Raw genomic sequence first — 15,931 nt, 5'->3', positions numbered from 1 at the left:
AATACAAGTACCTCTTTATGTATAAAATTATTGAAGTGTTTTGTATGTAAACACTGTATATTAATGAAGACAGACTGGAAAAGTTCTTAATAAACTTCACACAATTTCAGAGTAGACATGCATATTTTTAGTAGGCTGATTAATCTCTTATAATTATCTTTACACAGTCACTGTCTGTTATAGAAAACAGCTGATGTTAGGAAGAGAAGCAGAATAAAAACAACACATTCTGTTTAAGATACAGACAGGTGGGTGTGTGGGCTTTTGTTTGTCGGGTTGTTTTTTTTTCTAGTCCAACACACTGATCTGAGTCAAGTTCAGAACTCTATGTAAAACACTATTCCAGAAGGTGGCAGTAAGCTGAAATGATAAGTACATTTATTAATTTATTCATCCCACCAAAACTCTTCAGTGGAAGGCAGGTCTCTGTATCCCTGGGACTGGTATAATTGTATGTAGCTTTTCTTTATAAGGTGTTGAAATAATGCATTATATCTTGTAAACTAACAATCTTAATGTGCATAGGAGTAGCTGAACTTTGTCAGTAGAATGTTCTGCCTCACCTCAGTGATCCAGGGAGGTAAACCCCACTGAGTGTCACTGTCATACAGCACTCAGTTCACCAGGTTCTCCTCAAGAAGGGTCATGGTTTGCATTTCTCTTAGTTGAGTAAACTTTTTCTTGATCTCCATGACATGTCACTCTTCACACACAGTTTTGGTATTGGTAGACAGCTTTGGTTGGAGGTGCCTTCCTCTGGTATTTTTTTAATGGTACAGGATGTCAGAAGAGCCCACCATGTAAGTATGAATATACAGGTACAGATATGAAGTTACTGTGATCTTCAAGCTTTAAACAGTCTTACTGATGTAAAATACATTTTTTATGGCTATAACGCTGTGCAGTAACAAAGAGTTGCACTAAAATGTGTAGTTGTACAGTTACCTACAAACACAGGCTGTACTCCTGTAAGTCACGACTTGGGAAGACAGGGGAATAGCATCTACAAATGTAAGTAATTTATTTGTATATATGGCTACAGTACTTAAGTGCTTAAATGTCAGATTTGCAATCGTGTGGCTGAATAAGATGAAAATCTGATCACTGACGATTAACCTGTGTAGATGATTTCACATTTCAGTAAATACACTGATTAAGAAGACAAATCTGGAATGATGGAATTCTAAAAACTGAAACCAGTTAATTATCATTAATAACATTTGCCATTCAAGTTCTCTCCCATTACAACCTTGCCAAGTTCAAAGGCTGTAATGGAAAACACATGTAACTTCAAGTCATGTGGTCTAGAAGTTAGAAAAACCATCTTTGGATATAATCATGAAGGGTTTCACTCTTTTTTTCATTCCATATCCTACTAGTCTATCTAGTTTTTTAAGCCAAGTTCTTTTTTTTTTAAATGTCTTTTGGATAATTACATAGCTTTAATCTTTGTATCTATGTGTGTGTTTGCTTTGGGGGGGGTATTTTTGTGGGGGTTTTTTGTTTATTTGTTTTGGGCTTTAATTTGCATTATTCAATGGATAGATATTTCCATTCCTTTTAGTGGAAAAAACCATTGTTTTATTTGCCTGGAAGACACATGTTTGGATTGCCCAACATCTGCACTGCCTGATTAATCTCTCTAGAAAGGGATAAATCCTTCTCCCCCTGGTAATGGTAAAAATGTGACTCCTCTGAATATCTCATGTTGTTCTATCAGCCTGTGGGTCATGTGTCAGTTAACATGGGAGAATGCATGTAGTCCCTTATCTGTAATCACCCTGCGGTCCTAGTGGCTATGAGATACTTATCTCCCAGAATAACACAGCAGCCAGTTCCTTTTTTCTAATTTTTGTAGCTAGTTTTTCCTGGGATTTATATATGATTTTACATTGTGTGATTTTGTTCATGCATGGTTGTGTCTGCTTATCATCTTCAGGTAATGTTGAATTTAAATGCTGCTTTTCAGTCTGCTTTTAGCCTCTCTAGATGTAATGCTGTTTGTATTCATTATCCAGCCCTTCAAGCCATTCATGAAAATACTGAATAATACTGGACCCAAAACAGACTCCTATGACATATGGCTTATTTGCCTCACTGGTGTCATGGTGAACCATTGATAACTAGATAGAAGACAAAAGTTACCTTACAAAAGTTTAAACTAAATCCTGGTAGTTCAGGTTTTGAATGGGGCCTTCTGTTGACCCTCTCACAGGTAACATCAAACCCCTTCTAAGCAGAGCCTCTCATGGCAGGCAGCTGACACTTGAATGCTTTCAAGTGCTCACTGTGGAATAGAAACCCACTTATGTTGTTCTGAGAAGTGCTGTGGGTGATGACTTCCCTCTTGGGCTCGGGTTTTCAATTCCTGTCCAGAGCAGCCCTTCAATCATTAGTGGCAGTGATACAAGTTGATACTTGTACTATTTGGACAGTCTTTAGTGGCTGGCAAGCTGTCAAGTCCCTTCCTGTGGAAAAAGAAATGCAATTGTTGGAATGTGTATTTCTACTTCAAAAGAGATTATGACTTCTTCTGTACTTCTGGGCATGGTAGTTAAGACTGAGTATGTCTGCTAGACATGCTACCATCAGGCAGAAAGTTATTCAATTTGTTGAGCTGGTTTTGAGAGCAGAATGTTACCAAGCATGGTAAAATTGCTGCTTTGCTCAGATTATGTATTTTGTGACTCTCAGAATTTGTTTTTCTGAATATAAGTTGCATCTATTGCTGTGAATACACATTTTCAAGAAAAGAAGAGGTGTAGAGCAAATCCGTAACTTTTCATTCAGTAAGTTTGCTGGAAGGTATGCAGCTCAAAAGAAACACAGTGGAATATGAGATTAACAGAAGTTTAATAAGCATATGAACAATCAGACAAAGCTTAATGTATTTATTTAGTCTTCTTATTCCTTGATCCATGTCATATCATTCACAACAAGCATGCCCATGCCACTAAATTGGGAGGAGCTGTTGACTGCAAAGAGACCTGGACAAATCACAGGAATAGGCAATCACCAACCGTGTGGAGTTTAACAAGGGAAGGTGCCGGATTCTGCACCTGGGATGGGGCAACTCTGGATGGACAGACAGACTGGGCAATGAGAGGCTGGACAGCAGTGCCACAGAAAGGGACCTGGGAGTCCTGATCAAAGGAAAGTTTAATCTGAGTCAGCAGTGCCCTGGCAGCCAGGAGGGACATCCCTGTCCTGGGGGCATCAGGCACAGCATCACCAGCCGGGCAAGGCAGGGGATTGTCCCCCTCTGCTCTGCACTGGGGCGGCCTCACCTCGAGTGCTGGGGGCAGTTTTGGGTGCCACAATACATGAAAGACATTGAGCTATTAGAGAGAGTCCAGAGGAGGGCTGTGGGGATGGTGCAGAGCCTTGAGGGGAAGCCGTATGAGGAGTGGCTGAGGGTACTGGATCTGTTCAGCCTGGAGGAGACTGAGGGGAGACCTCATTGCAGTTACAGCTTCCTTGTGAGGAGAAGAGAAAGGACAGACATTGATCTCTTCTCTGTGGTGACCAGGGACAGGACCTAAGGGAATAGCCTGAAGTTGTGTCAGGGGAGGTATAGGTTGGATATCAGGAAAAGGTTTTTCACCCAGAGGGTGGTCGGACACTGGAACAGCTCCCCAGGGAAGTGGTGACAGCACCAAGATTGACAAGAGCTCAAGAAGCATTTGAACAATGCTCTCAGGCACAGGGTGTGACTCTTGGGGTGTCCTGTACGGAGCCAGGAGTTGGCCTCAATGATCCTTGTGGGTCCCTTCTAACTCAGCATACTCTCTGATTCTAAGCATTGACCATCAGTAGCAGTACTGAATACAAGTTTAAAGGAACAAGTCTGAGTAAGAGAAGAAGCCTTGCCATAGTGACTCAGAGCTTAGTGTGGTGGAATATATTATTCTAGGCTGTGTTTCTTTAAGATGTAAACTGAGAAAAGACTGAACAAGTACAGCCAGAGAGCTCCCTGTCCCAAGCAAAGTCAGGTGTCTATGCAGTAAATTGCAATTGGAATATTTAACATCTCATCTTCAAATAATTTTTAGGCTTTTAGGCTCACAGCTACTGAAACTGTGCTACTAAATGTGTGGATCATCTTGGTCATTAAATTGTTACAGTTATCATTAAACTTCAAAAGACATAAAAAATACATGACTTGCATTCTCTCAGCTTAGTATTTAGTTGATGAACTCCTTTGACAATTGCTCTGAAATTGTTGGGAGTCAAACAGAGAGCATCTCTTAAGAGATGGATAGCATTTTCAAGGTAACTGCCATACAACATCCAGAGTCCCTAGTGTAAAGGGCCTTGGAAAATGGGACATCTCTGATGGGCCTCATTGGGAAGTGGTTGGGACAAGCAACCTAAATTCTCAGAAATGACAGAAAGGGAAAGGGAAGTTGCAATTTGGTTTATAATATAATTCGTCTGTTTAAATACTTTTTGATGTATAAATGAACAAATCACTGCAGTATTGAGGAAAATAAAACAACTCAAAAATTACATGTGGGACGTGTTGTTTGGTTGTTTAATTAAGGGACAGGGTAAAGTTTTGGAAGTGCACAGTAGATTTGTTGAGGGATTTTTTGTTTTTATTTTAGAAGATATTTTCTGGTCAGTTTTGTCTTGAAGTTGTGTGATGCTAAATTTATGCTGTATTATAAAAAACAGGAAACTAGATGAATGACAGAAAGTTAATTTGCTAAGCTTTAATTGTCTATAAAATACTGTATAAAATTTGGAAACTTTTTGCAACAGAAGCATTATTGAACTCTGGTATGTACTGTTATTTCCTCTTTATTTTGTTCTACTTTTCTAATTGCATAATTGAGTTACGGAATTGTCACAGGTGTCTGTCAAAAGTTTCTTCCTGTGCTTTGCAGTATTTCAGTAAGCACAAATATATCAGTCCCAGAGAGCTGTGATTGCTCTGTTATTTTTTTCAGTAAAACTCCTGGTTGTAATGGTGATTCAGTACCTGCCTTGTCTTAATCTAACAAATGCTGCACTTTAACCAGTATTCCACATTTTTAAAAATCTGTTCTTTCAGGTTTCCAAAGAGGTGTTTCCAACAGGGAATTCATTTGTTGTGGAAGTGTGGTTTTCATTTTGCGTTTGACATAAAATTTTCATAAATTTTATTGTGAATGATGATGTTAGTATCTCCAGAGATCACACTGAGAGAGTTTACTTTTTATTTCAGTGTATAAAAGAATTATGTTTGCTGCTGCTTAACCAGTCCCTCCTGCTGCCATCCCTGAAACTGCTGGTAGAAAGCGAAGACCAAGACCTTCATGCTGTGGCACTGGAGCAGATAACAGCTGTTGCTAAGGTATGAACAGTTGAATGAACCACCTTTCAGAGGCTGAGGTAATAAGTTAGCTCTTTTATGTTCATGTAGGAAGCAGAGACTACTGAGACACTTAGCATTATTACGGTTTTCCACAGCTACTGTGTCCACAGTGAGCAGTAGCACAGGGCTGGTAAGAGCTTTTATACATGAGGTGATTAAACCTCATAGCACTTCCTTTAAATTACTTAGTATGCTCTTTTAAGTCAATGTGGTGGAAGAGAAACTGTTCAGTTATATGAAATTGATTGTTACCTCTGTGTTCATATTCCCTCACTTTGGGGTTAAGTGATAGCAGTATGTCAGATGACTTAGCTTGTTTCTGACAACTGTGGCATCTGTATACACTTGGAGAGCTGTTGTGTCACTGGTTTTGTTGTGATGGTATGTTTGGGGACTTTCATGCCATTCTAAACAGACTTGATTCCATACTGTAGAGAGTTTCTGGAGAAAAAACCTAAATGCTGTCTTTTTCTTTGGACAAGAACCGAAAGATGTTACTGTATATTTGTCAATTGCTATATAACATTACATTACTGTCTTTTCCCTGTGTATTTGCTTTTCAGCAAGTAAGAAGGAACACCTAGAAGGATGGAAGTCTCTAGGCAAAAGCATTATATCTTTGTTCTGAAAGCCAAGCTGGGTTTAAAATTTTTTGAAGCTCTTAATTGAACTTTTGCATGTGCAGCCTAACTTTCTTGGGCTTTATGTTAGCTGTGGTCTGCGATCTAACATTCCACTGCACAAAAGAAGGAACCAATTGTCTCTGACCTTTTCATGAAAGAGAATGGCTTTCTCCTCTGACTGAATTGACTGCACTGATAATTTCCAGAATTACAATATTTAGGTAGGAAAGCCTCATCTCTAATATTTCTGAATTGTGCACCTATCTTAGGGAGCTTTTGGTTGTGTATTACGATACAAAATAAAAATTGATGTTATATTTTCCATGTGGTACTTCACAATGAAACTGCCCACATAGAAACAAATGAAACCATATGTCTTTCTAAAACAAGTATCCTCCAAACACAAAAGCTTTGAAAATGTGATTTGTAGGAATTCAGATTAAAATGATAACTTCTTTTAGGGATACCCTCTGTTCTAGTTATATTGATTGCCCCAAAGTTTTCAGATTCCTTGGTTGTTACAAACTGTGCAAATCATATCCCCTACTTTCACACTATTCTCTTTTAACCAGGAAAGATACTCTCCATCCTCTTCTTCCCAGGATTCTCCCTTAAGTCTCTCTTCATCACTTACTCCTACTCACGTGCTATGTCTTTCCTTTTTATGCATATTGTATTTCAGAAGCTTTCTCTTTTTACATCCTTTGGATAGTTTAAGAAATGATCTATCTCCTTTCCAGGACTGGTGAAGACTAGCCAGAGGAGTAATGGATCTGGAAGCATAAGGCTCCATTTCACATATTGCTAATTTTCCTTCGAAAGGGCTTTATTACTAAAATGGAAGAAGCACTACCTTTTTTAACATGTTCTCTATGAAAATCTGAAACAGTAGAATGGAAGGTAGCAGGACATATTACATGTAACACACATCTGCTTCTAGCAAAATTCTAATGGCATTGTTAGCATCCAGTTTGAATTTGGAGTGTTTGCTAATAGAGTTTGGTATCTAAGCTAAGAACACATAGGTGTTCCTATTCCCTTTCTTTTACACCATTAAACCACAAATTGTCTGATTTTTTTACAAAAAGTAATTGCATAAATATTAACCACCAAAACAATAGTACATTGATAGTTTTCTTTTACCACCTGCAATTTTGGATTTTATTTCTACAAAGCAAGGCTTTTTTGTAACTTTTAAGCAAGATTATTTCATTGAAAAGCAAGCACAAATCTGATACATGCATGCACTTTCTCATCTCTATGTTCTTGTTAGGCTTTCAAAATTGACTTTTTTGTTAACAGATGAAAGCTGCTGTATAAGTGACTAATTCTGAAGCTTGTCTTTTTTTTCTGTCCGAGTACATTTTATTTAACTATTTTAAAAGCATAATGCTGTGCAGTAGCATTTTCTGAATGGTTACTAATTGTACTGCTCTCTTAACTGGCCATTTCTTTCTAGTGTGCTCCAGCTTTCAGTTTCCTACACTGATTACATTATATTGGAGTTTTAGGGCCAGGAACCTTATTAGCTTCTTGCTAGTATAAAGCACTTCGTACACCTGTGCATGCCCAAAATAATATTCTTTTTGGCTTTCTTATACAGGAGGCAGCTTGAAAAAGCTATTTCTAATTCTTCCTTCTATATTCAGTATTAATTTGAGCACATAGTTCTGTAAGAGTGCTGAATAACCTAGAATTTTCAGAGCAGTTAGCTTTGGTCTAATGTTTCACTTTAAGTCAATGAAGATTTAACTATTGACTTTATTACATCAGGCATAGAGCTCAGCCAGTACTTTGAATGGGACAGTGTTAGAAAAGCAGCAAGTACAGAAAAGTGCTGTGCTAACTGTAAAAGCTGTTCTTATATTGTATAAAAAGTACCTCTTCCTCCTTGTTTTTATATGCATCTCTTACAAGTACATTATTTGCTGCTGTACTAAAAGTGCATATATTACTTAGCTATGGCAATGTTGTCTATTCAGTATAATTTTCTATGCCTGCTTTTTAAAAAACAGTATTCTGACTGTTAATGCTTTTTGTAAAATCCTTAATGAATTTTTCATAGGAAGGCTCTTTCTGCTTACATGAAACACGAAACAGACAAATAACATCTGACAGAGGGGAATCACAGCTATTGATTCCCTGATCCAGTGCTAACACAGCTCACAAACATGGCTGTGAGAAAAATACAGCACTTGCTTGCTGATAGGATGTATTAGTTAGCCATTTGTTGTATGTTGCTGACAGCTTTATGGATGTTTACAGTTAAGGATGATGCTGAAGTGCTGATACTGGGAATTGTACAGCTTTTGCCTGTAATAAACCAACCAAGTTTTTGCGTAAGCTATTTTTGAAATTGCAGACCCCTCTTTTATTGTGTATTTTGTAATGAATTGCTACTTGCCTTTTCTGAGTAACAGAAATAACTATTTTTCCTCTGTGTTGCATAGTGTGTAATTTAAAAAAATCAGTTTACTTAAATAACCTTATTACTGCCAATAAGCCCTTAAAAGTCAGATTGTTTTTGAGAGGGGTTTCAGTGTTGTCTGTGCACTTGGTTATCTTTCAGAGATGAAAACTGATTTTTATCCATCTGACAGAGCAAATAAATATTCTATTGCCTGTTGGTACCTATCATGTTAAAACAGCTAACAAGTGGGGGTTAATATAAGCAGTGCAAATACTTGTTCAATCAATACTTTTAATAGAAACTGGCACCAGAAAAATGTTGTAGTCTGAAATAATACTTTAGTTCCATTTGCATGTTATAATTTCAGTGATGAAATACTGAATCTACCTTTGTAACATGTTTTACTGAAAAATTTAATATGAAAAATCACAAATATTGTGGGGAATAATGGAATTTCTAGTGTTCTCCAGTGTATGCCATTTCTGACTACTCACTTAATGGGGCTTTAATCTTTAAAAGAAATAGTTAAATTTTGTGTAAGCTAATGGTGATTATGATAAAATAGCTTTCTCTAGTTTATTTTTCCAGGATTTTTTATGTCACTGGTTTCTTTTCCCCTTATTTATTTGTTCTATAGATATATACTCCAGGAAGGAGTAAAATGAAAAGCATTTTTATCTCCAGTAGTATTAGAGAAGGGACTACTCCATGAAACAGCAGTTTCAGTTCTTTACTGCTGTTCAGTCATCAGCAGCTCTTACCTTTCGTAACTTGTGGATTTTATAATGCAGAAGTTACAGGTGAAATATTGCCTCTTGGTAATATCAGAACCTCTGTACAACTGCACAAACAATGCTGATGGGGAATTGGATCATCTGGTTCCAAACCCTGCATGGGCAGGGACACCTTCCACTAGACCAGGCTGCTTGAAGCCCAACCTGGCCTTGAACACTTCCAGGACTGGGGTGTCTACAACTTTTCTGGGCAACCTGTTCCACCCTCACAGTGAAGAATTTCTTCTTAACACTAAATCTAAACCAACCCTCTTACTGGCTGGTTTGGTTGATTTAGATTGGGTATTTCCTCTTGTCCTATCACTCTATGCTCTTGTAAAACATCCCTGTCCAGCTCTCTTGTACTGAAAGGCTGTTATATGGTCTCCCCAGAGCCTTTTCTTCTCCAGGCTGAAAACCCCAATTCTGTCAGCCTGTCTTCATAGGAGGTGTGCTTCAGCCCTCCTAAGATTGTCTTCATGACCTTCTCTGTACCAATTCCAACAAGTCCATGGCTTTCTTGTGCTGGAGGACCCACACCTGGATGCAGTACTCCCAAGTGCTCTTATGACAGCAAAGGTACCACTTGAATGCCTACACTTCAATGCTTGAAAGTAGGTATTAGCCAATACTGAAATAGGAAAGCCAAGGGAGAAAAGTCAGTTCTCCCTTAATGAAATTATCCCCATTAGATCTTTTACTTGCAGTCATGGACATTGTGTGTGAGCATCATGCTAAATCTACACTGTCAAGTTCTGCTGAAGGAGAGTTGGATATGAAAAGTGAAAGCTGCTCCCGTTTAAACCCTCCAGATTTGACTCTAATGAAAAATTTAGCACCCTTAGCATGGAGTTCTAGATAGGCATAATGATTTTTCTCTGACATATACACTCTGATTTTGTCATTATTGTGGGTCATAGTTTATTCACACAGTATGGAAAGTGGCTGGGTGTTAATTTATGCAGAAGATACCTGCACCTCTGAGACCTGCTTAGACTGCAGTCAGCTGCATTCCTATCACTGGAACAGTGATTCTGGGATTAGCAATAGTCTTAGTTTTATGGCCTACTTAGGGTCTTGGGATAGCAAGGGCTCTGCATCTGCAGGCAGATCAGAAGTGATTCATTAGTAAGATCCTGACTGAGCTGTCTGCCCAGAAAAAACCAGCTTTTTAAAACTGGGATAATAAGGTGGTTGGTTTTTTACTTGCTGGGTTTTACTGTCTTACAGACTCAAAAGAGTGATTTTGAAAATGAAAATGTAGTGTGTTTAGCAGTCTGGATCTGCTGTTGGCTAATATTTGGTATGTATGGCAAGCAAAAATAACTCTGGAGGTTGATTTCCATTAATATTTTTTTGAATGTAAGATTTTGACGATCAAAATTCCATCTGGAACAGCAACCTGGCTCGAACAGATGGAATAATTACAAGTCTAGTGAGGAGTACAAATAGGGCAGATGCACAGGCTCTTTCTTTGAAATACTGCTTTCCAAACTTTTGGTTATTTTTAGCTGTATATATCTGCTAATTAATTGCCAGTGGTTTTCTTTCTTGGTTTTGTGCAATTTCTCCTTAAACTTGGATGAGCTTTTACATCTTACAGTATAATTTGACAGAGAATTCAACAGTGGAAAAAAACCTTTTTTTTTATTTTCTCGTAATCTGATCCCACTAGATTAATTTGATGCTTCATTTTTTTTTTTTTTCTTAATGAGGTAATGTTTTTAATTAATCCCTCCATAATTTTAGTGATGTTGCTTTCTGCCCTATGCCATCCAGGCCATCTCTTTTTTTAGATTGGAGAGTCATCGTTTTGCTGAGCAATTTCCTGCATAAAAAACATAACATACGAGACTCTCTATGGTGTATTTTTAAAAAAATACATGCTTTGTGTGTTTGCCTTTTATATTGTTTTAGTATTTTTTTTTTACTTTAATGCTTGTTGTTCTGATTTAAAATGAATTGTAAATAAATGTAGTCTTAAGCTACATTTATGTTGATTTAATTAAAAAAAATCTTACAGTTCTATTTAAGCAGAGCTGTTCAGTATAAGCTGAACAGTATAAGGTGTCTTAATTAAGGTTTGTAAACATGTATCAATTCATTGACAATCTCTGTAGGTTGTTATTTTTATTTAAACTAATGACTAGAAATGTCTCTACGTGTGCAGTTCATACCCAAAAAGTTGACATGATCTGGAGCTGTAAGACTGATAAATAGTCAATTGAGCTTTCCTTGCTGCCTGTTTTTAAATGCAATTCTCATTAAACCTTGGTGTCTTTGTGTTCTTCCCACACCTGCCAGACTCTGCTTAGACTGACCAAAGGATGGTGGACAGTGGCCTTAAGTGCATGAAATGCATTCACAGGGTGCAGTTGCCATCATGTGTCTCCACCCAGTTGCCTGGAGACAACTAAATTACAAAGGTTTCCTCTTCCTGACCAGGTCTTCAGACAGTTTGCAAGGCAGAAAATGGGAAATGTTAATCAGTTTAAATCTGCCAATCTATTTGGGTCTAAGGATAAAGCTATGGGGCACAACTCAAGAGCCTTTTTGTGAGCTGTTTTGTAATGTGTGAAACCACACTGATCATTTCTTTGTGAGTGCAGACAAGTTTCTCTGCTTGTGTGTTGCATGGGCATCTTCATCCCCATAGCGTAGTTCAGATGCTTAATGGTTTATGCTAGGAAAGGTCTTCTTTCAGATTTGTTTCTCTCCGTGTTGTAGGTTTTTGGTATAGGAAATCACACTAATCTATAGCACTTTTCCTTAACTGAATAGTAACCTAAAAAATTTTAAATTAAACCTTGCATCTGCTGTCAATCTCACTGCTGTAATTACTGTTTGCATTTTATGTTCATAAAATCAAACAGTGAAGTCCTGTGTAAAGTTCCATCCTACATACAGGTTAAGAATAGAGAACACAGAGCTTCAAGGTGGGAGAGAATATCCCTTCAGCCTCTCATTTCAGAAGAGATGGCAGCTGTTTGGATAATGGCTTAGTATGCTGTGTGGTGTGCTGCAAGATGCCAACGCTAGAAATTTTGGAATCAGAATTGTTTAGGTTAGAAAATACCTGTGAAGTCTCACTGAGTCCAGCTGTTACCCAGCACTGCAAAGTCCACTCTAAACCATGTCTCAGCCACTTCCCTGGGCAACCTGTTCCAATGCTTGACAACTGTTTCTATAAAGAAATTTTGCCTAGTATCTAAACCTCTTCTGGCACAACCTGAGGATGCTTCCTCCTGTCCTGTCACGTGTTAATTACGAGAACAGGCTGACTCCCATCTTGTTGTAACCTCCTTTCAGGCAGTTGTAGAGAGTGATAATGTTTCCCCTGAGCCTCCTTTTCTCCAGTATGATCACCCCCAGATCCCTCAGCAGCTCCTCTTATGGCTCACTCTCTAGGCCCTTCACCAGCTCCATTGCCCTTCTCTGGATATGCCCCAGCCCCTCAGTGTCTTTCTTGCAAGTGTGGGGCCCAGAACTGGATACAGGATATGAGGTGCAGCTTCACCACTGCCCAGTACAGGGGGGACAATCACTGCCCTGGTCCTGCTGGTCACACTATTTCTGATAAAAGCCAGGATGCCACTGGCCTTCATGGCCACCTGGGCACACTCTGGCTCACGTTCAGCTGCTTGTTGACCCATTTTATTTAATGATCAGCCTGTCTTCATCAGGAAAACATTTCTGTAGTTAACTTTTGGCAGTTATTAAATAATTAAAGACTCAGGTTGGATAGCCTAAAGGCTGGAAATCCCTACAGTTCTTAGAACTGTTTTGTAAACTGGACCTTGTGCTGTGCTAATGAGATCAAAAATGGCTTAATTTCAACTGTAAAGTGTCACTGCCAAATCACCCTGTATACAGTAGTCACATCTTGTGGTCCTGTGTAGCAGTTGAATTGGTCTTCAAGGGTGCTAAATCACTGTCTCATGGGGTGTTTATTACTTGCTGGTACCTAATACATAATTTTTATGGAAAATGAAGCAGAGAGTAACCAGACAATTTTTTTTTTTGCTTTTAAACGTTGAGGTTGTTTTTTAAATGTGTCATAATTTTATTAGTTTATTTGTAACTTGATATGGTGCAGTAATTGAAAACTGATTACTGTCTACCCCTCCTTTGGTCCTTTTTTACCATAGAATCACAGAATGGTTTGGGTTCCAATCCCCCTGCCATGGACAGGGACACCTTCCACTAGACCAGGTTGCTCAAAGCCCCATCCAACCTGACCTAGAAACACTCCCAGGAATGGGGTACCTACAACTTTTCTGGATGATTTGTGCCAGTGCCTTGCTACCCTTACAGTAAATAAATTATTGCTAATACCTAATCTAAACCTGCCCTGTTACAGTTTCATTTTTTTCCCTTGTCCTGTCACACCATGCCCTTGTAAAAAGTCCCTCTCTATCTCTCTTGTAGCCCGTTTTAGGTACTGGAAGGTGCTATAAGGTCTCTCTGGGGCCTTAACATCTCCAGACTGTCTCCCTCTGTCTTCATAAGAGAGGTGCTCCTGCCCTCTGATCATCCTGGCAGCCTCCTCTGAACTCTCTTCAACAGGTCCATGTCTTTATGTTGGGGGTCCCAGAGCTGAATGCAGCACTGCAGGTTGAGGGAGCAGAGGGGCAGAATCCCCTCCTTTGCCCTGCTGCCCACGTTGCTTTGGACAGAGCCCAAGATACAATTGGCTTTCTGGGCTGCAAGGGCACATGCACAGGTCATGCTGACTTTCTTGTCTACCACCATCCCCAAGTCCTTCTCCTCAGGGCTGCACTCAATCCATTCTCTGCTCAGCCTGTACTTGTGCCAACCCAGATGCAGGGCCTTGCACTGGGACTTGTTGAGCTTCATGAAGATGGCACAGGGCCACCTCTCAAGCTTGTCAATGTCCCTCTGGGGGGGATCCCTTCCTTTTTTTGTTTGTATGTAGTTGTTCAATTGTGCTTCCTTAAGTGATAAGTTAACACCGCACTGTATTTCAAAGAACCCAGGAAGGACATATCAAAATTAACTGAAATACTATAGTGTTATTTGTAAAGCTACAGACAAGATTCTCAAGAGAGTATTCTGCTCTCATATATCAAGTAACCATATTTTTTCAGGCATCCAGGGTGTCTCTCAGAGGTAGCAGCTCTGTGCTTCACATCTTTTAATATATTATATATTCTTTCAAAAATCTCATCCTTGCTGTGAGTGCTGATTGAGTCTGTGAATGTTGCCTGTTATATTAACATGTGAAATGTAATGTACTATATTAATATAAAGTGACCAAAATTTAATATACTCTGCTCTGACCTTCCTTAAGAGTGTCATTCTTGATATGGAGATAAATGGTGTGATCTGTGCTGCACTGGGACTTAAAACCTGTGAGAAGTCTATAAAGCTGGTGGTGTAATCCCAAACTGTTAAGCATTCTTATTCCTTAACTTTGTTCAGGTCAAATATTTATATTAATGTGGTAGACTGTTAAAAGACATACCTTTACATATTCTGACATATGCAAAGCATGTATCCCTGTAGTTAATCCATGGGGAGTACTCCTCTAACTTTGAAGGTCACACTGTACAGTCAGAACCATCATCATAACATGTTCTGGCTGATGGCTGGATCTGGTAATTAATTTTTAATTACTTTGAATTTCTCTTTCTTTGTAGGTTGATGATTCCACTTGTGATGCTGAAATACTCTCCTTGCTCCTCAATGCTAAGTTGGTGGTGAAGTGCATGTCCACTGCCTTTTGCCCACGCCTTATTGACCACCTCCTGGCTAACCAGGGACAGGGAGGCTGGGATGTGGAGGAAATTGCAAAACAGCTGAAAGAAGCAGGGTTCCAGGCAGAAGCTGGGTCCCTCCTGATGGCTCATCGAGGGACCCATCCTGCACTCAGGACTTTTACTGCTGCCCTCCAGGCTGTTCAGCATTGGATCTGAACATGTTGGGTTTATCATCTGTCTGCCTTTTTGCTGGAGACCTTACACAAAAGGGAGAAATTGTTGTTCCAGTGAAGTAACAAAGTAAGTTATTACCTACATTTTGTAGAAAACACATAGCACACAGTAACTTCCCGTATGCTTCTAATTGTTTAAAAAAAACTATTGGTGCAGACTGTATCATTCTGTTGTATAATTAGCAAAGCATTGAATCTGATCATCCTTTCAGATCAACGTTAAATGGTTACACTCGGTTACATATAAATGAAACATTAGTAAGGCAGCAGGTTATATACAATTTGTCTTAATTTCTGTAAGTAATTTACTCTTGTCATAATGTAAAACTAATGTAAAAATATAATTACAAAGATATATATGGAGCAAAAAAAAGTCACAAGAGTGATTTTTGAGACTTTCAAAACCTTAAAATTCAGTATTGTGCAATGTTGTTATCACAGCTTTTGTTTGCAATAAATAAAATATTTTGCATTTAATGTACTGTCTCTTCTTTCAGCCTTTTAGATAAATATTTTCTTTCTTCAGCTGCTTTTGCTGAAATTCCTGTCTCTCCTTAGTGATGTTTATTCATGAGGACAAGCTGAAGTTTAAGAGATATTTTTCTCCTCTGTTTGGGAAACCCCATCTCAAATCCGGAACATTTTTGGTACCTTTTGTGAATGTATTTTCAAAGTATTTGCTTATATTTTCCCTAAGTTCTGAAAAATTGGATAAATGTGTATATTTGCAAAATCACACAATATGCTCAGTTGGAAGGGACCCACAAGGATCATTGAGGCCAACTCCTGGCCCTGCACAGGACCATTGCCAGG

General features: G+C 38.7%; 1 protein-coding gene across 1 annotated transcript in view; it reads left to right on the top strand.

The window, feature by feature from the left end:
• The window catches only part of NBAS (neuroblastoma amplified sequence), a 162,236-nt gene extending 146,641 nt beyond the window's left edge, over positions 1-15,595 (top strand). The window contains 2 exon segments of the mRNA XM_008641788.2: positions 5,210-5,338; positions 14,826-15,595. Coding sequence (XP_008640010.1) covers positions 5,210-5,338; positions 14,826-15,101 — 405 coding nt within the window. The 3' untranslated portion in view covers positions 15,102-15,595.
• The last annotated feature ends 336 nt before the right edge of the window (positions 15,596-15,931 follow it).

The sequence above is a fragment of the Corvus brachyrhynchos genome, unplaced genomic scaffold, assembly GCF_000691975.1.
Source record: "Corvus brachyrhynchos isolate BGI_N302 unplaced genomic scaffold, ASM69197v1 scaffold116, whole genome shotgun sequence".
NCBI lineage: Eukaryota > Metazoa > Chordata > Aves > Passeriformes > Corvidae > Corvus > Corvus brachyrhynchos.
This window is presented reverse-complemented; position numbering and strand designations above follow the sequence as displayed.